The 23,139-nt window shown below is 35.1% G+C and overlaps 2 protein-coding genes across 2 annotated transcripts; one reads left to right on the forward strand and one right to left on the reverse strand.

Annotated features, from left to right (window-relative positions):
* Positions 1-5,867: 5,867 nt before the first annotated feature.
* Positions 5,868-8,709, reverse strand: LOC107658548 (DNA nucleotidylexotransferase-like). Its single transcript, XM_016447139.1, has 3 exons — positions 8,615-8,709; positions 6,018-6,195; positions 5,868-5,933 (listed from the first exon to the last, which is right to left on the reverse strand). Exons 1-3 carry the CDS (start codon positions 8,707-8,709, stop codon positions 5,868-5,870), a joined length of 339 nt encoding a protein of 112 aa, XP_016302625.1.
* Positions 8,525-22,354, forward strand: LOC107658640 (N-acetylglucosamine-6-sulfatase-like). Its single transcript, XM_016447266.1, has 13 exons — positions 8,525-8,872; positions 10,042-10,101; positions 10,181-10,384; positions 11,408-11,473; positions 11,787-11,885; positions 13,726-13,893; positions 19,352-19,434; positions 19,515-19,633; positions 19,712-19,815; positions 20,334-20,435; positions 21,467-21,577; positions 21,816-21,923; positions 22,007-22,354. The coding sequence occupies exons 1-13, from the start codon at positions 8,708-8,710 to the stop codon at positions 22,154-22,156; spliced, it is 1,539 nt and encodes a 512-aa protein (XP_016302752.1). The 5' UTR covers positions 8,525-8,707; the 3' UTR covers positions 22,157-22,354.
* The last annotated feature ends 785 nt before the right edge of the window (positions 22,355-23,139 follow it).

Below are 23,139 nucleotides of genomic sequence, written 5' to 3' on the forward strand. Positions count from 1 at the left end.
TTTTGGATGTTCTCAAAAACAGCCATTTTTAGTATTTTATACTGTAAAATTTATTTATTTTATTATTATTTATGTATTTTATTACACAAATTGAATGGAAGTAGCTCATTTTCAATAACTTTCAAAGCATTAATCATGGGGGAAAAAAAGAAAAATTATATAATTTGTTAATTCATCTTCTCAAACGATCAAATAACGAGAGTAAAATCCTTCAGACAGCCGAATCTGTATATATTCTTCCCTCTTCAGCACATTTAAAGGTTCAAAGAGCAGATAATTTGTTTACACTCTCTCATCATATCTTCATTTCTATCCATCTCTCTCTTTCAGCAAGAGGCCAAACAAACAGGCTGATCTCATTCCTCTCTTATCTGTCACTGATCTGTCTGTAATTGCATTGTAGGTTTCTATAGTCCAGTAAGGCTCAGTGTTAGGACCGTCCCCGTCTCGTTTCCGCTGTCCCCGGGCCCTGATATGTGATAAACCGGGGCCTGACTTTGATGTGCATGTCAGCAGAGAGGAATCAGGCTGCAGTACAGACAGGAGTCTGTTTTTATGGATGACAGACAGGAGGGTTTGGAGACGGCAGGTCCACTTCTCATCTCACTAACACTATCATTAAAGCACAGATTACAGTGAGAGAGAGAGACTCTTCTGTAATAATGTTCCTGACCTGATAGCAGCATACAGACATATAGATGTTTTGTTTTTTAGAAAATCATCAGTATAACTGTGCTTTTAAAGAACCCAGAATCCAAAACACTCATCTGAAGAGCATATAATGTCACAGCAAGAATGGTTTAGTCTCCAAACAACCACACAGCAGCTGAAAAACCCTTTACAGCCAAAACGTGTTCTTCGTAAGAAGGTTCTTTGTGCAAACATTTTTGGAGTTTGAGTTGCATGACATTCTAAAAATAAAGATTCTTTTAAAGGTTATGTATTACATAGGTTTGCTATGTGATAAGTTTGTCACATAGTGGTATAAGTTTCTTTCTTTATTATTTATAATTGTTTAAAAGATAGCAATGTAGATTATGTCAGCAGTTTTTCCTCTCTTAATAAAATGAAATTTTTTTAATATCAAATATCAAATATCAAATAAAAGTCTGTATTTAATAATAGCAACAGATGATTTTGGCAGTCCATCCCCTTAAAACACTGAAATTTATTTAAAGTAAAAGTAATAAAATAAAGCAGTTTTTATTGACTATTATTTATTTATTTAGAGGTTTCTAATTGTTTTAAAATAGTAATATAGATGATTTTAGCAGTGCAACCTCCCTTAATAATCATTTACATTTATTTAAAACTAATGCAAAGCTAATTTATTTATTTATTTATTTTATTTAACTCTATTTATTTAGAGGCTTTTCATTGTTTAAAAAAAATCTAAATAAATAATTTAAATTTCTTTAAAACCAATGCAAAACTAATCAAATATAAATAAACGTTTTACTGACTGTTATTTATTTTTTATTTAGAGGCTTTTATTTGTTTACAAGATATATTTAGCAATGCAGATGATTTCTGCAGTCCATCCTCTCTTAAAACATTAAAATTTATTTAATGCAAAACTAATCAGATATAAAATAAAGCATTTTATTCATTTATTTATTTACTTGCTTATAAATTAGTATCAGTCTGATTTTGGAAGCAGAAACTTTGGAAGTTTATTGTTATTGATGGAAATGTTTCGATCATTAAGAACAGATGCTCAGCCCATACAACTTTAAGTATTTTGTTCTCTTTTTATTTGTGATCATGAGTGCAGTTAAGCACATCTGGCTCCATCAGTGTGATACGGGCTGTGAGGCTGGTGGGTTTGAGGTGTCCGTCAGTGAGTTTATCCTGAAGCGCCGCTACAGACGGCAGTCTCTCAGAGTAATGGCCCCCGGCGGTGACGGCCTTTGATTGTCCTCATTGAGCCCCTTTCATCTCTAATAGGGCTGTTTGCTGCTCTGTAATGACTGCTCATGTATTGTGTCTCTCTCAGTGCTGCAGGGGCCGGAAGCTGAACACACACAGCCAGCTGAGCAAAACCAGCATCACATCACCACAAAATAAACACACCAACATACCGATATTGAAATAAAATGTATTTCTATATAAAATATATATACAGTCCTTTAATTTTAATGGTATATTTATATATATCGGTATGCTATGGTGTATATATATATATATATATATATACACCATAGCATACCGATATATATAAATATACCATTAAAATTAAAGGACTGTATATATATTTGTGTGTGTAGTTATTCTCAAAAATATTATTATACATTTTGAAAAAAACAATAATTTTAATTAAAATTAAAATGTCCTTAATATTTGTTTTTATTATTTTTAAAGGGGTCATATGATGCTGCTAAAAAGAACATTATTTTGTGTATTTGGTGTAATGAAATGTGAATATTGTTTTATTAATATTTTGAATTAGTTTTTATTTTATATTTTCTGTTTTTTTTTTATTTTTAGTGAAAGTTTTAGCAATTTAGTTTTTGTTGAGTTTTATATTTTTTATGTTTTATATTTGATTGTATTTGAAGTTAATATTTATTATATTATTATATTTCATTTCAAGCAATGAATATGTTTTTAAGGTTTTAGTATATATATATATATATATATATATATATATATATATGTGTGTGTGTGTAGTTATTCTCAAAAATATTATTATACATTTTGAAAAAAACAATAATTTTAATTAAAATTAAAATGTCCTTAATATTTGTTTTTATTATTTTTAAAGGGGTCATATGATGCTGCTAAAAAGAACATTATTTTGTGTATTTGGTGTAATGAAATGTGTTTATGTGGACACAGCGTCTTCACGACATGGCTGCAGCGTCAACAAAACTACAGTGAGACTAAAAGTTACGCCTTCTTTCTTTGCGTGAACATTTGGGCGGTGTTATGCAAATCTTCCCACATAGTGAGGTAGATATGTGGGGGCGTGTTAGAACGAGCCGTTTTAGGTAGGTGTGGCTGACTCTGAACTTTTATAAAGAATATCTCTTTGGATTTGAGACTTTAGTCTTTGCAACTTTACAGATCTTCTTTATGCACCAAGAGCTTGTAACACTCCAAAGAGAAAGGAAAAATTGAAATCGCATCATATGACCCCTTTAATAGTTTTTTTTTATTTTATAAATCTTTATTTCAGTTTTAGTTATTTTAGTACTTCAAGTTTACTATTTTTTTTTTACTACATTATTTTAAGTTAATGTTTATTTTATTTCAAGCAATGAAAATGATTTTTATTGTTTTAGTTACAACTTTATGCTGGTATATATTAATATGCTGGTAAAATAAAATGAAAAATTAAATGATATTCTCATTTTAAATCAAAATTGTTTTTGTTTTACAACCTTAAATACTAAATATTATTATAAGTTTAAAAATCAAATTAAAATGTTCTTAAATTTGACATTAAAATTGCATATTGCAACTGCATAGACCAAAACGACCTGTGACCCATTATATACTATATAATTTCATGATAAAAACCTAAAAATATATTCAAATATATTGCAAATTTGTTTTCTTCTTAATATTGAGAATATTTCTTAATCCTAAATACTTTGCTATTCTTTTTGTGTGCACAGATTGTGTTTATTTCTACATTTCTGCAATACTCCATTAGCACTTAAATTATGATCGTATGTCTGTTTAATCACTTTAATACGGCCTCTGGTTAGTGTTCCTGTGTGTTCTTGTCTTTTGTTTGTTATGCAGGGAATGTCCATGAAAGTCACTAATCTGGTTAATCCCATCAGTTTGATTGCAACACATCCAGTAATCCCTCATTTATTCCAATCAGAGGAATCGAGCTCAAAGAACGACCCGAGGAACCGGCCCGGATGGAAAAGCCGGTCTGCGATTACGCCGGGAACTCAGACCGTCGGCCAGAGCCCCAGAGCCCCGGAGCCCCGTCTCCAGAGCCGAGGCCAGAGGTGTCCCGGGACGCTCCAGTGGCACATTCAGAGCACTTTTGTTTCAAACCTGGAACCGGGGAGGGGAAGTGTGATGGAGGCATTAAGCCCTGCTGAGCATAACTGCCGAAAGCCACCCACCCCATCTATTACGACGCTCATCATTGAGGAGCCGGGGCCAGATCAGCATGTTTGTGAATGCTTGCAGATCATGGACACTTGACTGAAAGGAGTGTCCTCGCGGAGAAAGACGAGGGAGGAGGGAACGCTGCATTTAGGCCTTTCCTTTTCCTGTTAAGAGTGTAATGCAAAGGCTGACGTGAGGTGTGAACATAGATGTGCCCTTTGAAGTTCAAATGACATTTAGAGGTCAATTATGTTGTTAGCAGAAGGTGTCTGCTGGGTTCAAACCGCCATAAATTACAACTTAAAGGTATAAAACGAGACGCGGCCGTTTATGTCCTGTCAAAACTGAAGACGCGCCATTTAAAGAGGCTGCAAACTGGAGATAAAACAATATAGTGTTTCACACTGTCCATTAGTGAATTACAGACTTCTGTGACAGAATATCATAAAAAGACTAGGAGAGGAGACTCAAAATATTGTTAGTGTTTTTTGTATTAATTCAAAATACTTTCTGTGGTACTTTGGCCGTTTCAGATAGTAATGTAACTGAATCACTGTCATATTCATGAACTATAATATTTATTCTGTACTGTAGGGTTTTATAAAGAATGTACACAGTTGTAAATAAAACATTTAAGAGAATATTGGAGTGTTTTAAAAGAAAATACTCTTTCAATTGTTTCTAAATTCAAACTTGCAGGTTTAATTCATTAAATGTGATTTTTTTATTTTTTACTATGGTATTACACATACACACTAAAAAGTGTCATACTTTAGAAAAAAATGGTATCAGTAGGGAATTTAAATTTTAATTTTAGTTAAAGGAGGAAGATAGTAATGTTAAAAAATACACATCTTTTATAAGGTTTCACAGCCGTGTCACGTGCCTGCCAAAACACAATGGCTGCTGAATTTAGTGTGTATTTATTTTTTTCTTATTTAGTCTGTTCTTCCCCAGTATTCAAGAAGAAAATATTTAAAATATACAAAGATGCCGAAAAGCGGGCCATTCTCTTTTCAATCACGTCCTATAATATTTACATATGAAATGTGAACATAACTGGGAGCTATAATATAAGGCTCGGTGATGGAAGCACTGACACATTTGTAGTGTTAGTCGGAGATGGACAGACTCAGGCATTTCGTTCAGATGGAGGAGTAAACTGTAAACAGACCCAGGTAGGCAAAAATCTCCTCTTCCGTCTTTGCTCTGACATACAGATTCTGTACAGTTTTACAATTAAACATTCAATATTAACATATAAAACCTATATATTATTTTAGATAATATAAAGGCCAAATTGTATTTTATATATATCCGATTACATAGATATGTTAAAGGGGTCATATGATGCGATTTCAAGTTTTCCTTTCTCTTTGGAGTTGTTTGTGAATAGATAAGATCCCTAAAGCTGCAAAGACTAAAGTCTCAAACCCAAAGAGATATTCTTTATAAAAGTTAAGAGTCAGCCACGCCTACCTAAAACGGCTCGTTCTAACACGCCCCCACATACCTACGTCACAATGTGGGAAGATTTGCATAACGCCGCCCAAATGTTCACGCAAAGAAAGAAGACGTAACTTTTATTATCGCTGTAGTATTGTTGCTGCCGCCGCTGCCATGTCGTGAAGACGCTGCGTGTTTCATTGTGAAAGCGAAACTACTTTGTTTGGCCTTCCAAAAGAGGACACAACTAGAAATCAGTGGTTAAGTTGTATTTAACCACTAAAAGAAAGCTGTTTAGACAATAAATAACTCACTGTTAGAAATTAATTGTGGTGTTTTAAAGGTGTTCATCTTTGACAGGCATAACTTTTCATCAGCATTGCAGTGGGGTCTCCGCTGGGTTTCGGGTTAACCTGCAACACATCTACATACTTACTTCAGTTGCTGAGTAATGTGATCATAAATGCAGACCCAGCAAGTGAAATCTGTCCTTGTACCTTTAATATGTGTCGGTCCTGAACTATAACGGGATGTCCTGCCTCCATGCTCTCCGAAAACCACCTGGTGTCCAACAAATGGACAGAACTGGAGGCATCTCGTCCAGTTTGGTTGTCCAACCAGGCCTGGACTTCATCTCCACTGTTGTTTTCTGACACAACATGTGTGACAGAGGAACTGTAAGAGAAAAACCAACAGAAATTTGCACCCCTACAAAAAAAGCACGGTGGTAGTAAAGTGATGATGGTTTGTACCTGTAGGTTTCTTTAATAAGAAATCCTTTGCTCCATCCTAGTCGTATAAGAAATGCTCTTCTAGATGTTCCCATCTTCCTCTCCAAGATGAATATAGAAACATTAAGAAATTTACAGGTGTCATTATGTTGGCTATTAACAGGTAGAGAGACTTTCCTGCATTTTAATGGTATCATAGTCTAGAATAAACCACTCTGGATCCTCCTTCTGCCAAAAATCATATAACCTTCATCACCCCACCACCACAGAGTAGATCAGATCAGACCCTCTGTGCTGATTTCTGCACTTCCACCAAGGGTTGCCAGGTTTTCACAACAAAACCAGCCCGATTGCTACTCAAAACTAGGCCAAAACTCGCCCAATCGCGTTCCGGGCGTAAAATACACGTAATATACACTTTTGTCCGGTAAAATTCGCACTCCATGGGGCTAAATATCACGTTATTGTGGTCTGACATGAAAAACAATCCGTTGCAACAGTGTGAAAGTAGCCCAATTCTGCTGTAAAACCGTGGATGTGGCAACACTGAGTACTTACAAGTGCGTGCATCGGTGGCCCGAAAGTTGTCTCTAAGTAGTCACCGTGGGTATAGATAATAAGTATTCAGATTTAACTCTTCACTTGGTGTTTTTAAATGAAACAGCTATAAAGTAATTAAGCTTATCAGTATAATTATTTAATTAAAGGGGTCATATTATGCTGCTAAAAATAACATTATTTTGTGTACGGCTTAGCGTGAGCGTGAGGGGAACGGCGCGGCCGGCGGATTCGACGAAGGAGCGGCAACCACATGTGACGACCCTGGGCTGGACTCCGCTTCGTCCACGGTGAAAGCCGATCCGGCGATCCACAGCACTAAGTTGATGTATTTCCTCAGCGACCAGCACAGATCAGCTCTAGGCATGACGAAGCAGATATCGTCCTCTTTTGGAAGACCAAACAAAGTAGTTTCGCTTTCACAACGAAGCACACAGCGCCTTCACGACATGGCGGCAGCAACAACAATACTACAGCGAGAATAAAAGTTACGCCTTCTTTCTTTGCGCGAACATTTGGGTGGCGTTATGCAAATCTTCCCACATAGTGAGGTAGATATGTGGGGGCGTGTTAGAACGAGCCGTTTTAGGTAGGTGTGGTTAACTCTTAACTTTTATAAAGAATATCTCTTTGGATTTGAGACTTTAGTCTTTGCAACTTTACAGAGCTTCTTTATGCACCAAGAGCTTGTAACACTCCAAAGAGAAAGGAAAAATTTAAATCGCATCATATGACCCCTTTAAAAGTTGTCCTGATCGCTGCGGTGTTATCACGTGGTATCTGTTACTTTTCTCTGCGCTGGTGAAGACGGACCAATCGCAGCCATTTGTGATTACTGGAAAATTAATTCAAAAATAATTTTACATTTGTTCTGCCAGATTCCAATTATATAGCAAAGTATCAAGAATGTTAATTAATATATTTAAACGTTAATAGCGTTGTAAACAAACGTCTCCAAAAACGTAAGGCATCTTCATATTTGAATGTGACTCTGTGAGCTCAGGTTTTTGTGCCACAGGCGCCACCTATCGGAAGACAGACCTCATGTCTCATAGGATTGTATCCAGGGGGATCTATTTTGAGTGGTACACATGTTGAGAAAGTTTTGGTGCACCCATAAAGTGTTCCGACTGGGTGCAGACTTGCTATATTAACTTAACTCACAGTAGTTATATAATAAAAAATAAAATAATAAAAGCGAAAGGGCAGATTTTCTTGATCTTCAAATGCATTTACAATAGCATGAAGCCATATGTGATTGTAAAACAATAACACACAATCACGTGAAAGGGAGGGGATGTGACCTTGCAATAAAACGCACATGGTCATGTTTGTTCAACTTTTATTTTGCTCATTTGAGATGCCATTTTTGTTCTAAATTTCTCTAGAATTGTTAGTACTTACGTGAATAAATGAAAATGATAGAAATATATCGCATTTTCATATGGCATATAAATTATACTTAAACTTATATTTAAACTCATATTTAAATGTATATATATATATAGAGAGAGAGAGAGAGAGAGAGAAGCAGAAGATTTATTGTGGAATATTTTTGTTGTCAGAGCAATAAACAATAATTCATAAAACATTTTAAAACAATAAAAACTACCCAGAACATATTTTAACAGACACAACCTTTGTGTAAAAAAGAGAAAATTATTATTTATTATTTAGTTATTTTTTTATGTTATTACTTCATTATGAACTGTGACTTTATGTGAACGCATCAGCTGTTAGATCAGGCAGCAGTCATATGACACACTGAGTGTCTCACTTCCTCAAACTTTCTCAGTTCATCCCACCGTGTGTGCTGCAGTTCGCCACTCAAAGCCCCCGACTGCTTGACTCCGTTTTTCCAGGCTTCCAGACTGCGGGTTTGGTCTGGTTTTGGCCTCATGGCGAGCTCGTGGGTCGGTCAGTGGAGGTCCAGCGCGTGGGTCGTGTCCACCTGTCTACTGGTCGCGCTTCTCACCTGCACGCTCAGGTGTTCCGAATGCGTCACACTGAGCAACATCATCCTCATTCTCACCGACGACCAGGATGTGGAGATGGGGGGAATGGTAAGTGTACAAAATTAGCCTACAAATGCTTTTTTATTGGTCGTGCACCATGACCGTATCACTTTTGCACAAAGTGTTGTGCTGTACTGTAACGTCATACAGTGGTTTCAGATACTTTAATTTATGCACCATAATGTTGACGTTTTATTTCAGTGAACTTACAAACATACACACAAAAAAAATTCCATAATAAATTAGTGTCATTTTATGATGTTCTTGAAATTAAGGCTATTTTAGCCTATTTTGCGTTTTTTTTTTTTCAATATATAAATATAATATTTAAAAATATATATTTTTATTAAGGCAATATATCAGTGAATTTCCAAGAATACCATGGTACTACCTTGGTGTATGTCCAAACACACGCACACACATTAGTACTATGTATATGTACATATATTCACCTCAAATTCAAACAGAACAAATTTAAGAAATTATATTGTTGATGCAATGAAGGCTATTATAGGATTTTTTTTTTGTTTACATTGTTACATTTTATCACGAAAATCAAGCACATTTAATTTCACAGTTCTCATTCTGATAATGCAAAAATCTAGTAAATGATGTTAAATATATACTGACACTATAGCATTCTCTATTCTTTTTCTATTCTATCTTCTTGTTTACTTTTCATTTATTATCAAAACTGACCCTCTAACACTAGCATTCTCTATTCTTTTTCTATTCTTTTTACTTGTTGTATTTAAAAAAAAAAAACTCTAACACTAGGTCAAGGTCAAGGTAATTCTCTATTCTTTTTCTATTGTCTACTTGTTTTTCTTTATTTGTTAAAAAAAAAACCTTGCTATTTGTACTGCATTAGACTAACCGAGACTTGTCACAGCACTTTCATATTATTGCTCTTTTGTTAGTTTTGATTGCTTCTATTGTCCTCATTTGTGAGTCGCTTTGGATAAAAGCGTCTGCTAAATGACTAAATGTAAATATATTAAAATTTATTATTTAAATTCAAAAGTATTTATACATTGTAGCATTTGTTATACTAGGGGATTTTGCATTAATCTTTCTGCTTATATATATTTAAAATATGATTTTATTGAGACAGTACATCAGTGAACTTCCAAAAATACCAAAGTAAAAACAACAACTAAGATGATGCATCATACTGACACTATAGCCATCTTATTTAGTGCTTTTTTTATCCACAGACGCCTATGAAGAAGACCAAAGAACTGATCGGTGATGCTGGTGTAACTTTCTCCAATGCTGTGAGTGCTCAGCCATAAACCAAAGACCTTAATGATTCTGACCAAATATCACAAGTTTCTCCTTTCCTGTTGTGTTTAGTTCACTGCCACCCCTCTGTGCTGTCCCAGTCGCAGCAGCATCATCACTGGTAAATATCCACACAATCATTTGGTCCGAAATAACTCAATTTCTGGCAACTGCAGCAGCACGGCGTGGCAGAAGGAGGCCGAGCCCTTTGCCTTTCCGGTTTACCTCAATAAGATGAGCTACCAGACCTTCTATGGTGGGAAATACCTGAATCAGGTCAGCTTTTGACCCGCCTGGTGCTCTATGCACTATCACTGACCTATTTGCATGGTGTTCATTTTTTGAAATTTGCGTACAATGATATCAGAAGCTCTGCACAACGTGTTTAAATATTTGCAATCTTTCAAATGTCTGAAGTGTTCTAAGCCAACAACATTCCTACAGGTTTGAGAAGTTTGAAATACTGCTAATGTTTATGTTCCTTTTCAGTTACTTTCCTGTCCTGGTTACCTCAAATTCAAGACTAGAATAGAATAGAATATTTTTTGTGTTTTCTGATTACCATGATTCAATACAATACATATTTTTTTTTATCTGCAGTAGTACAACAAATGCAATCATATATAAATACTTCACTATTTAAATATAATATATATTTTCTATATTTTTTTGCATTATAGTAATGACAACTGGTTGATGAAAACGTGCTTAATTGTCATAAAAAAAATAATGTTGCAATGCAAAAAATCTCCAGTTGTTCACTAAAACATGTCCAGGTCACATTTTACCCAAAATTCTACAAAATAAATATATATATATATATATATATATATGTCCCCTTTTAGCACCGTTAAGATTTTTGTCATGTGACTTCATTTTTATGATGATTAAGCACATTTATCCCCCAAATTCTGATTATTATCAGAAATGTACTATAATACAATCCTTTTTTATTTCAGTCAGCAGCAGTAGTACAACAAATGCTACCATGTATAAATACTTTGCAGTCTAAATAATATATATTTAACATAAATGGGTGCACACGTCTAAATCTTTGCATTATTTTAATGAGAATTGGGAGATGAAAGGTACTTAATTTTCGTGAAAAAATGTCAGTGCAAAAAATTCTTTAAATAGCATTCGTTTCATCAACAAAATATAGTGTCTTATTTTTCTAAAATCTAAAAAATATCAGTTTTGAGGAAATATGACTGGCATGTTCTTGACTGGTTTCATGAGATTCTCCCAGTCACTGTTTTCCCTCTTACAGCTCACATAAATCCCTCTCTGTGTCCTCAGTATGGAAGTAAAGACGCAGGCGGTGTGGATCATGTGCCTCCTGGCTGGGACCAATGGCACGCACTGGTAAGTCATGAACTGATGCAGCATTCCAACACTACTTCCCTTTTACATTCAGATCAGCAGGGAAAAGCTGTATGTGCTGCAATATGTTCTATACTTCCCTTATCTGATGATGTCTGTCACCTATAGACAAGCATTCGTGCAGAATGCATGGTTTAGTATGGTCATGTGATGCAGCGGTCTCATTACAACTTGCACTGCAAAAGCAGATCTGGTTTTGAACCATTTAATTTCTCTTTTACTGATGGTTTCAGGGCAAATATTTCATTTTGTAGTATGATCTAACAGTGTTTTGGTTTTATTTGTGTATCCGCAGGTGGGAAACTCTAAATATTACAATTACACACTGTCTGTGAATGGAAAAGAGGAAAAACATGGAGACAACTATGAGAAGGACTATCTCACAGACCTGGTTGTAAGTTTTTAATGCTTTTAAGTGTAGAGTCAACATTAAAACAAAATTTGTAACCAATTTTACTTCCATAATGTGATGCACTTCTGGGTTAAACAGGATATTCAGTGAGGAATAAAATGGACTTATTTTATTTATATATAAATAAATTATAAATATATGTTTGGGTCAAAGACGTTAAGATGTCCACATCAAAAGAAATTGATTTTATGTCCATAGAAGGCACATTAAATGCAAGTAAAGTGTCTACTTTTAAGGTTTCAAATAAGTTTTTGAAGAAGAAATGTCAAAATTTGGTTGAAATAATGTTCCATTGTCATTCAGTGTAACACTTATAGTTATGTAAAAATTCAAACATGCTTATTCTGCCGTGTACATATTAAAATATATAAAAGAATAAGGGAGCATATTAAATTTGATTGGGTTTTAAATTAGTAAAAAATTCTTACTGACAAATGGGCAAAACCTAGGATAGTGGCAAATTTTAAAAGTGTAATATTACAACTAATTAGTATTTGGGGTGAAAAGAATTAGTTTTTTAATATGTCATAAATAGATTTTTGTTGTAAATATGCAAGAATGTTATACTGAATGACATTTTAGTGGGTGTCTGTAAATCAGGGAAAAATGTATGATATTTATTTTTTGCTCAGAAAAACAAAAATACAATTACATTAAACAGAAAACGTTTTAATTTTTCTTTTTTTTGGAAAAACAACTATTTAAAGCAGTATTGTTTTTATGCTTAAACCCTTTTTCGTCTTTGACCCATATATATAAATACATTATAAATATATTTTATTATCTATTTTGTGGAGGGGCTTTTTAAAAATCTGAAATAGGCAAGTTATTAAATATTCATACATTTTTTTTAGTGCTGTCAAACGATTAATTGCGTCCAAAATAAAAGTTTTTGCTTACATAATATATGTGTGTACTGTGTATATTTATGTATATATAAATACACACACATACATGTATATATTTAAGAAAAATATGTTATATTTGTATATTAAATATATTTATATATAATATAAATTATATACATGTAAATATTTTCAAAATATATACATATACATAATAAATATACACAGTACACACGTATATATTATTTAAACAAAAACTTTTATTTAGGATGCGATTGATCGCGATTAATCGTTTGACAGCACTAAAAAATTTCAAAGACAATCTTTTTATTTTGAATAAGTAGCCCTGATAAATAGTTCACAATAAGCCTAGGAATGCGTATTAGGAAAATAAATAGAGAAATTTGACTTCAAGTTGGAGCATGTCATGTCACATTAAATCAATCATTAATTTTTAGAGGCATCAACAGTCACTCAATTCTTGCAAGCATTTACTTCCTGCTAAATGTGACAGCCAATGAATTTTGTTTTGTTTGAATGAAACTTGTTTTACATTGGAAATGCATCCGTTAACACAATGTGGTTACCAAATAATATCTGTTTTAGAACAAGATACAATCTGTTCGCCTCATGAGTGACTGAGAAGCCACGTAGTTTAATTCTGTGTAACTCTGAACGTTAGAATGTGCCTCCACACGTCAGCCTGTCCACTCAGCAGTGTGTCATGCGATTTCTGTGGGACGCATGACTGGACTGCTTGATATCTGAAACCTGGGCTGCAATCTTGCGTCACCAACCGCTGCTCTGTTATTATTTAAGTTAGGGCAGGTGTCCCAGAAACAGATTAACACTAGTCCTAAACTCCACTCACAATTGTTGTTTTTCCATAGATAAGCCCTTTCAGTCTGGGGCTGTGTGAATCCTGTTTGTTTGCCTGAAGTTTTAAAAAATATATCTTACATGTATGTTGATTCTAGTTGAACCGGTCACTGCATTTCCTGGAGGAGCGGAGCCCCAATCACCCGTTTTTCATGATGTTGTGTCCGCCGTCTCCTCACTCGCCGTGGACGGCCGCCCCTCAGTATCAGCAGTCCTTCAGCGACGTCAAAGCGCCACGCAACGGCAGCTTCAACATGCCTGGAAAGGTTCAGCTTTCAGTTTCATCCTTAATGACATCTGACAGATTATGAGGAAGTACTGCAGGTGTAAACGATGAGTTTGGTTGGATTTAAAGGGGTCATATGATGCGATTTCAATTTTTCCTTTCTCTTTGGAGTGTTACAAGCTCTTGGTGCATAAAGAAGATCTGTAAAGTTGCAAAGACTAAAGTCTCAAATCCAAAGAGATATTCTTTATAAAAGTTAAGAGTCAACCACACCTACCTAAAACGGCTCGTTCTAACACGCCCCCACGTCTACGTCACGATGTGGGAAGATTTGCATAACGCCGCCTAAATGTTCACGCAAAGAAAGGCGGCGTAACTTTTATTCTCGCTGTAGTTTTGTTGCGGCCGCCATGTCGTGAAGACGCTGTGTGCTTCGTTGTGAAAGCGAAACTATTTAAAGCAGTATTGTTTTTATGCTTAAACCCTTTTTCGTCTTTGACCCATATATATAAATACATTATAAATATATTTTATTATCTATTTTGTGGAGGGGCTTTTTAAAAATCTGAAATAGGCAAGTTATTAAATACATTATAAATATATTTTATTATCTATTTTGTGGAGGGGCTTTTTAAAAATCTGAAATAGGCAAGTTATTAAATATTCATACATTTTTTTTAGTGCTGTCAAACGATTAATTGCGTCCAAAATAAAAGTTTTTGCTTACATAATATATGTGTGTACTGTGTATATTTATGTATATATAAATACACACACATGTATATATTTAAGAAAAATATGTTATATTTGTATATTAAATATATTTATATATAATATAAATTATATACATGTAAATATTTTCAAAATATATACATATACATAATAAATATACACAGTACACACGTATATATTATTTAAACAAAAACTTTTATTTAGGATGCGATTGATCGCGATTAATCGTTTGACAGCACTAAAAAATTTCAAAGACAATCTTTTTATTTTGAATAAGTAGCCCTGATAAATAGTTCACAATAAGCCTAGGAATGCGTATTAGGAAAATAAATAGAGAAATTTGACTTCAAGTTGGAGCATGTCATGTCACATTAAATCAATCATTAATTTTTAGAGGCATCAACAGTCACTCAATTCTTGCAAGCATTTACTTCCTGCTAAATGTGACAGCCAATGAATTTTGTTTTGTTTGAATGAAACTTGTTTTACATTGGAAATGCATCCGTTAACACAATGTGGTTACCAAATAATATCTGTTTTAGAACAAGATACAATCTGTTCGCCTCATGAGTGACTGAGAAGCCACGTAGTTTAATTCTGTGTAACTCTGAACGTTAGAATGTGCCTCCACACGTCAGCCTGTCCACTCAGCAGTGTGTCATGCCATTTCTGTGGGACGCATGACTGGACTGCTTGATATCTGAAACCTGGGCTGCAATCTTGCGTCACCAACCGCTGCTCTGTTATTATTTAAGTTAGGGCAGGTGTCCCAGAAACAGATTAACACTAGTCCTAAACTCCACTCACAATTGTTGTTTTTCCATAGATAAGCCCTTTCAGTCTGGGGCTGTGTGAATCCTGTTTGTTTGCCTGAAGTTTTAAAAAATATATCTTACATGTATGTTGATTCTAGTTGAACCGGTCACTGCATTTCCTGGAGGAGCGGAGCCCCAATCACCCGTTTTTCATGATGTTGTGTCCGCCGTCTCCTCACTCGCCGTGGACGGCCGCCCCTCAGTATCAGCAGTCCTTCAGCGACGTCAAAGCGCCACGCAACGGCAGCTTCAACATGCCTGGAAAGGTTCAGCTTTCAGTTTCATCCTTAATGACATCTGACAGATTATGAGGAAGTACTGCAGGTGTAAACGATGAGTTTGGTTGGATTTAAAGGGGTCATATGATGCGATTTCAATTTTTCCTTTCTCTTTGGAGTGTTACAAGCTCTTGGTGCATAAAGAAGATCTGTAAAGTTGCAAAGACTAAAGTCTCAAATCCAAAGAGATATTCTTTATAAAAGTTAAGAGTCAACCACACCTACCTAAAACGGCTCGTTCTAACACGCCCCCACGTCTACGTCACGATGTGGGAAGATTTGCATAACGCCGCCTAAATGTTCACGCAAAGAAAGGCGGCGTAACTTTTATTCTCGCTGTAGTTTTGTTGCGGCCGCCATGTCGTGAAGACGCTGTGTGCTTCGTTGTGAAAGCGAAATTACTTTGTTTAGCCTTCCAAAAGAGGACGATATAATATAATTTATAATTTATAGAAATATTATTCAGAATTGATCTATAATTTAATATTAATCTAAAGCATCAGTTTTTAAATATTTTTGTTTCATATTTTTAAAATAGAGCAAGAAGCTTGTTTTTTTTTTTAATTCATGATATATTTTAAAATGCGTTCTTAGAATTTTTGTTAAATAAATAGCCAAAATACCAGTCAGTGAGTTTTTATTTATATATATACCCCTTTGCATCCCTAGTGTGCATACATAACAACAGCATTACATTTGAAAATAAATTACTACATTTTCCAAGTTATGCCTACCTGGCCAAGCTCTAAACTTTCTTTAGTTGAGTCTGGTAAGATGGCAAAAAAAGAAGACCAGGTACATCTAAAAGCGTCCACATTTCCCTTAAGTGATGCACTAATTCTTTCAAATGGATGTATACTGTAAATCTCTTGAAACCACTGGTGAATTGATGGTGGTTTGTCCTTAATCCAATTAAGTAAGATACATCCCCGGGTAATAAAAAGCAACTTCTGAGCAAAAGTTATTAAGTCCCCCGGTGCAAGTGTTGAGTTATTGGGTCTTTACATATAGTATAACCAAATATGTTCTCTAATCTCCTTTGGACCTTGCTCCAGAATCGTGAGATTAGCGGACAAAACCAAAACATATGGCTATGCGTACCGACACTAATCTTACACTTTAAACAAATTGGCGACCTTTGCGGATTAATTTTGTTAAGAATGTATGGGGTGCAATGCAAGCGATGGACAATTTTATACTGGGTTTCTTTTGCTTTGTTGCAGATAAATATACTGCCCATATGTTTTAAGGCTTTCTCCCACTCTTTGTTCTCAGGGATGCTGCCAAAATCTTTCTCCCACACATTTGTGACCCTGGACCACAAAACCAGTCATAAGGATCAATTTTTTGAAATTGAGATTTATACATCAAACACAACCATTGCTGGAATATACTGTCCTTAACCCCAGGAGGAAACTCCTGATTCCTATTGAGAGGCGTCAGTAAAACTGGGGAGCTGTTGTTACCAAAAAAATCTCACCACACCTTTAATGTACCCTGAACAAAGGGATTGCTTTTCATATTCAGGATAATTTTACTTAGTGTCCCAGAAAGCAGGCTGAATGGAGAATACGGCAAGGTAAAAAATTAATCAATATTCATAGTTGAGTGCATATCTTGACACCAATTTAGAAGGATTCTAGCATGACAAGACAAGTCACAGAAATGAATATTAGGGAGGGCAAGACCACAAGCCTCAATTGGTAAAAGATTTTCCTTCTAGGTTTCTTTTTATGCCAAATAAACCTTGAAAAATGTTTTTCCAGATCCCTAATCATATTCCTGCCAATGTAAAGTGGAGTCATTTGTAACCGGTACAGTAGTCTGGGGAGGATGTTCATTTTAATTACCGCTATCCGACCCAGCCATGATATAGTTAGATCCATCCACCTATCCAGTTCTTCTTTGATCTTTTTTACCACGGAGGTGACATTGAGATGTAATAGCTTGTTTAAGTTTGCAGGGACATGAATTCCCAAATAACAGAACCCTTCAACTGACCACCTAAATGGGAAATTAGGTAGGTCATTAATATTGCCAAATGCACCAAGGGGCAATGCTTCAGACTTGTTTAAATTATTTTTATAGCCTGAGAACGAACTGAAGATGTCTATTATATTAATAAGAGCTGGCACCGACTTCTCAGGTTCTGTGAAGAACAATAAGATATCATCTGCGTATAAAACAATGTCAATGTAAATACCCACCACATCTGCATGGTTGCCAATGGTCTCTGCCAATGGTTCGAGAACCAAAGCAAAAAGAAGTGGTGACAGGGGACAACCCTGTGTAGTTCCACTGTTCAGATTAAAGGGAAGAGAATGCATGCCATTTGTCAAAATAGAAGCTTGGGGCGACCCATAAAGTATTTGAATCCATTTCACAAACTCGTCTCCCAGACCAAATCGCCGTAAAACACTCTACGCGAGCGCAACTACCAGAGCCCTTTGCTTAGTCTGATTGCAATATTGGATAATGCTGAGAAGGCGTCTCATGTTAGTGAACGATTGACGATCGCGAACGAAATCAGTCTGGTCTTCATTGATTAAAGAAGGCAAGGATGTCTCTAAGTGTATAGCTAAGACCTTAGAAATAATTTTGCTAACAGTGTTAATTAAAGAAATTGGACATATGCTGAACACTCATCTGGAGGTTTATTTTATTTTTTTATTTTTTTGAGAATAAGATGTATATTTGCCTGGTAAAATGTTTGAGGTAGCGTTCCCTTTTCAAATGAAGTGGAGTAGACTTTAAACAATTGATCACTAATTAAGTGTCCACATATTTTTTGTAGAAGTCTGAACCAAAACCATCCGGCCCTGGGGCTTTGCCGTTTTTCAGCGAACCGATGGCCTCCAAGATGGGCTGGAACAGGATGCCAAATCCCTTAAAGGGTTAGTTCACCCAAAAATGAAAATTAGCCCACAAATCACTCACCCTCAAGTCATCCTAGGTGTATATGACTTTCTTCTTTCAGACGAATCCAGTCGGAGTTATATTAAAAATTGTCATTGATCTTTCAAGCTGTTTAATACCACTCAGCGGGTATTGCATGCATCAGTCTAAAAGAAGTTAAATAAAAAGCGCCCATCCATAAAAAAAAGTGTCTCACACGGCTCCGGGGGTGAACAAAGGCCTCCTGTAGCGAATCTACACCTAGGATGACTTGAAGGTGAGTAATTTGTGGACTAATTTTCATTTTTGGGTGAACTAACCCTTAAGGAAGCAAAAAATATACTAAAAGAATTAGGGGTATAGACCGAGCCTAATGTGACCATTTCTCCATAGAGGTGGCCCAAAATAATCACATATCTGCCTCCTTTATCTTTAATCATTCTTTCTAACTTAAAGGGGAAATGTTTGTGAACTAATATGGCAACACCTAGAATACTATATTAATAATTTATATTATTTTGTTTAAAAAAATTTAATTTCATAATATTATGCATTAATTATATTTAAAAAAAATTACATTATATTATGCATTAAATATAATTTAATACATAATATTATGAAATTCAACAGAATAGATATTTAATATATATTTTATTATTTGTTTGTATTATATGTTGCCTGTTTAATTTTTTTCTGTATTTTCATATTGCTAAATTATATTTTGGTGCAATTTCATGCAAGCATTTCTTGACCTAAGATGCTGTTTCTCTGATTTTAGGATAAACATTGGTTACTACGGCAACCTGCAAATCCAATGCCAAACAGCTCCATTGAGTACCTTGATAACGCTTACCGCAGGAGGTACGCAAATATAGATTTCATACAACGTTCTATCAAATAAATCTTTCTATTGAGATATGTGTGTTTAATATCTGTGATAGGTGGCAGACGCTTCTGTCAGTGGACGACATGGTGGAGCAGCTGATTAAGAAACTGGATTCAATAAAGGAGTTGAACAACACATACATCTTCTACACATCTGATCACGGCTATCACACCGGTGTGTCCTCAGTCTCCACAGTTTTATTGACCTGTTGTCGCCTGAGTTTATGACACCTTATTTTTCAATTGATTTCAGGCCAGTTCTCATTGCCCATTGACAAGAGACAGCTTTATGAGTTTGATATTCGCATCCCTCTCTTGGTTCGGGGTCCAGGAATCAAACCTAAACAAACACTTCAGGTTAGAAGACTGATTTAGTGAACAACATGTCTAAATATGTGACCCTGGAGCACAAAAACAGTCTTAAGTCGCTGCGGTATATTTGTAACAATAGCCAAAAATACATTGTATGGGTCAAAATTATTGATTTTTCTTTTATGCCAAAAATCATTAGGATATTAAGTAAAGATCATGTTCCATGAAAATATTTAGTAAATTTCCTACCGTAAATATATCAAAACTTAATTTTTGATTAGTAATATGCATTGCTAAGAACTTCATTTGGACAACTTTAAAGGAGATTTTCTCAATATTTAGATTTTTTTGCACTCTCAGATTCCAGATTTTCAAATAGTTGTATCTCGGCCAAATATCGTCCTATAACAAACCATACATCAATGGAAAGCTTATTTATTCAGCTTTCAGATGATGTATAAATCTCAATTTCGAAAAATTGACACTTAAGAGGTTTTGTGGTCCAGGGTCACATATATTGTTCTATGTAAAAATTCTATAACATCTATTTGCCTGTCCGCTAGTCTCCCGTGCTGAATATAGATCTTTCGATGACTATCCTGGACATCGCAGGAGCAAATCTCTCCACCGTCAACATGGACGGACAGTCTTTCCTGCCACAGATGGTGAGTGTGTCATGATTTTCACTTCCTGTTTCAGTACATGTGTATGTGACATATTTATTTATGCCGTTTCACCTGTTTTGATGTATTTTTCCTTACAATACCTACCTCAGTGTAGTATTATGTATGTATTGTAGCAAAGTAGCAAAATAATCTACACTACATTTTAAAGAAATTAATGCTTTTTTTTTTAGCAAGAATGCATTAAATTGATTGAAAGTGACAGAAAATACATTTATAATGTACACAAAAGAGAATTGTCGCAGAATCCTGAAAAAAAAAATGTATCACAGTTTCTCTAAAAAATATGAAGCAGAACATCTGTTTTCAACATTGATAATAATGAGAAATGTTTCTTGAGCAGCAAATCAGCATATTAGAATGATTTCTGAAGGATCATGTGACACTGAAGACTGGAGTAATGATGCTGAAAATTCAGCTTTTCATCAAAGGAATAAAATACATTTTAAAATATATTCACATAGAAAACAGCTATTTTAAATTGTAATAATATTTCACAATATTACTGTTTTTACTGTGTTTTTGATCAAATGAATGCAGCTTTGGTGAGCAGAAGAGACTTCTTTCAAAAACATTTTAAAAAAGAAATCTTAGTAACCCCTCACCTTTAATCAGTAGTTTCTCTCAAAACCTGTCAGAAGCATGTCCACATCATATTTTCACATCATATTTTTTTATAAAGGAAAAATGAAGCATGTTTTAGGACCATTAAGATTTTTATGCATTGTGAAAATTAAGCACTTTTCCCATCAAATCGCATTACTAGCTACAAAATACTATAATGACTCTATATAAATTCTGAAGTATTTAATTATAATCAAAGTATATTTTCTGCATTCAGTGTTCATTTTCAAGAAAAAATGTCCTAGCAAGACCATTGTCATAACTTTTTTGCATTACAGTAATAATGAAAATTACATGAATGAGAATTCTACCAATTAAAGAGGATTGTCTAATGTCACAATGAAAGAAAGTCTTCTCTGTGTCTTTTCTCTTCTAATATTCTCATGAAGGCACCATGGTTGCGTAATGGCACCGAACGGCCCTTCTTTCTGGTTGAGTACACCGGTGAGGGACATTCCTCTGAAGATCCCAGCTGCCCTAAACTCGGCCCTGGGCTAGCTGTAAGTGTTTCAGGAATCATTTACTACACTCTTAAAAACTAAGCTTCTTTATTGGCATTGATGGTTCCATGAAGAACCTTTAACATCCATGGAATCTTTCAATTGTGCAAAAGGTTCTTCATAGTGGGAAAAAGTTGGTAAAAAAAAAGATTTTTTTTAAGAACTGATCACTGAAAGGTTCTTTTGGAACCAAAAATGGCATTGATGCATTTGCTCATCAACATCTCCTGATTTCTAGGAATGCTTCCCAGACTGCGTATGTGAAGATGCCTTCAACAACACGTATGCCTGCGTCAGAGTTCTGAAGGATGCCAACCTGCAGTACTGCGAGTTTGCAGACAATGAGGTGAGCACATGTCAGTCAGGTGGGCAGTTGTGGACCAAACTTTACGCTGAACCTCAATGAATTTCCCCTGTGATCTCCTGCAGTCGTTTGTAGAGGTTTACAACCTGACGTCAGATCCCCATGAGCTGGAGAACATCGTGAAGAAGGTCGATCCTGCGCTTCTGCAGATCATGAACCAAAGGCTGATCAAGCTGCAGTCCTGCACAGGCGACAGCTGTCGAAACATCAAATAAAACCATGCCAGAGGGCAGGCCGGACCCCAGCTCTAGCAACGAACGCTAAGTTCAGTAATGTGAAGATGTATCGGGGTGTTCACTTGCACACATCTCCCCCGAAATTCTTAAAGAGAGAGTTCATATCCTGTCAGTATTTACTCACTCTTATGGTGTTCTAAACCCATACTTTTTTCTTTCTACCATACAATGAAAGTGGATGGATTTGCAGTTGATGCGAGAAAGAAAGTCATACAGGTTCTGATGACATTAGGGTGAGTAAATATTTACAGAAATGTAATATTTGGCATGAGCTCTCCCTTTAATTCTGATCTGGGAAGTCACACACACTTCCCTCCTTCAAATGTGAATGTATCTACAGCGTGATTCTAGTTCATATGCTGTCATACAGCTACATGAACAGTTTCTAAGGGCTTGAAACAGTTCAACTGAAGGTTTACTTGACGTCAGTCTTGCCTTACTTCCTGCTGCAAAAAATTTTCAGCACTTTTATGATGAATGAATGTTTAATTCAAGTCTCGTCGTGTTTGGCTAAATATACTACCATCAAAACATTCACCCTTTGCATTTTAAGAGTTGTTTTTCTGTTTGACCTTTATTTTCAGTTATGCGTGGTTGTTTTAGATTTTTCATACTGTGAATTAAACCTTATATGTATCCATAACTGCACATGCTCATGTGCCTCGGTGGAAATCCTGTTCTGATGTTATTTTAAAAAGATAAAGGGAAATTTGCCAATTTTAATCTGAGATATGATTGTGCCCTTTTGCACTAAAAGCAGTGTTTGTGCTTTTATATGATACAAATGTTTAGTTTTGAAGAATCAATACATTTATGAAAAAAAGACTTACTTTGCGGTGTCCACTTGATGCAAAATCTTTTCCTTTTTAAGGATTTTAATATTTATTTTAATGTATGGTTCTGATTGAAAGTCATCTAGACTGATTAAATTAAGAAACTGGGAATATTAATTTTTTTATATA

Source organism: Sinocyclocheilus anshuiensis, unplaced genomic scaffold, assembly GCF_001515605.1.
Source record: "Sinocyclocheilus anshuiensis isolate Anshui unplaced genomic scaffold, SAMN03320099.WGS_v1.1 scaffold343, whole genome shotgun sequence".
Classification (NCBI taxonomy): domain Eukaryota; kingdom Metazoa; phylum Chordata; class Actinopteri; order Cypriniformes; family Cyprinidae; genus Sinocyclocheilus; species Sinocyclocheilus anshuiensis.

Bases quoted from the DNA above. Each gene is read 5' to 3' on its own strand.
- LOC107658640 (XM_016447266.1), top strand. From the start codon at position 8,708: ATGGCGAGCTCGTGGGTCGGTCAGTGGAGGTCCAGCGCGTGGGTCGTG. The intron at 10,385-11,407 runs GTCAGCTTTTGA...CTGTGTCCTCAG, and splicing joins GTGGGAAATACCTGAATCAG to TATGGAAGTAAAGACGCAGG. The intron at 21,924-22,006 runs GTGAGCACATGT...GATCTCCTGCAG, and splicing joins GCGAGTTTGCAGACAATGAG to TCGTTTGTAGAGGTTTACAA.
- LOC107658548 (XM_016447139.1), bottom strand. From the start codon at position 8,709: ATGAGGCCAAAACCAGACCAAACCCGCAGTCTGGAAGCCTGGAAAAAC. The intron at 6,196-8,614 runs GTGGGATGAACT...TTTCTCTTACAG, and splicing joins GGCGAACTGCAGCACACACG to TTCCTCTGTCACACATGTTG. The intron at 5,934-6,017 runs GTACAAGGACAG...GATGTGTTGCAG, and splicing joins AGGACCGACACATATTAAAG to GTTAACCCGAAACCCAGCGG.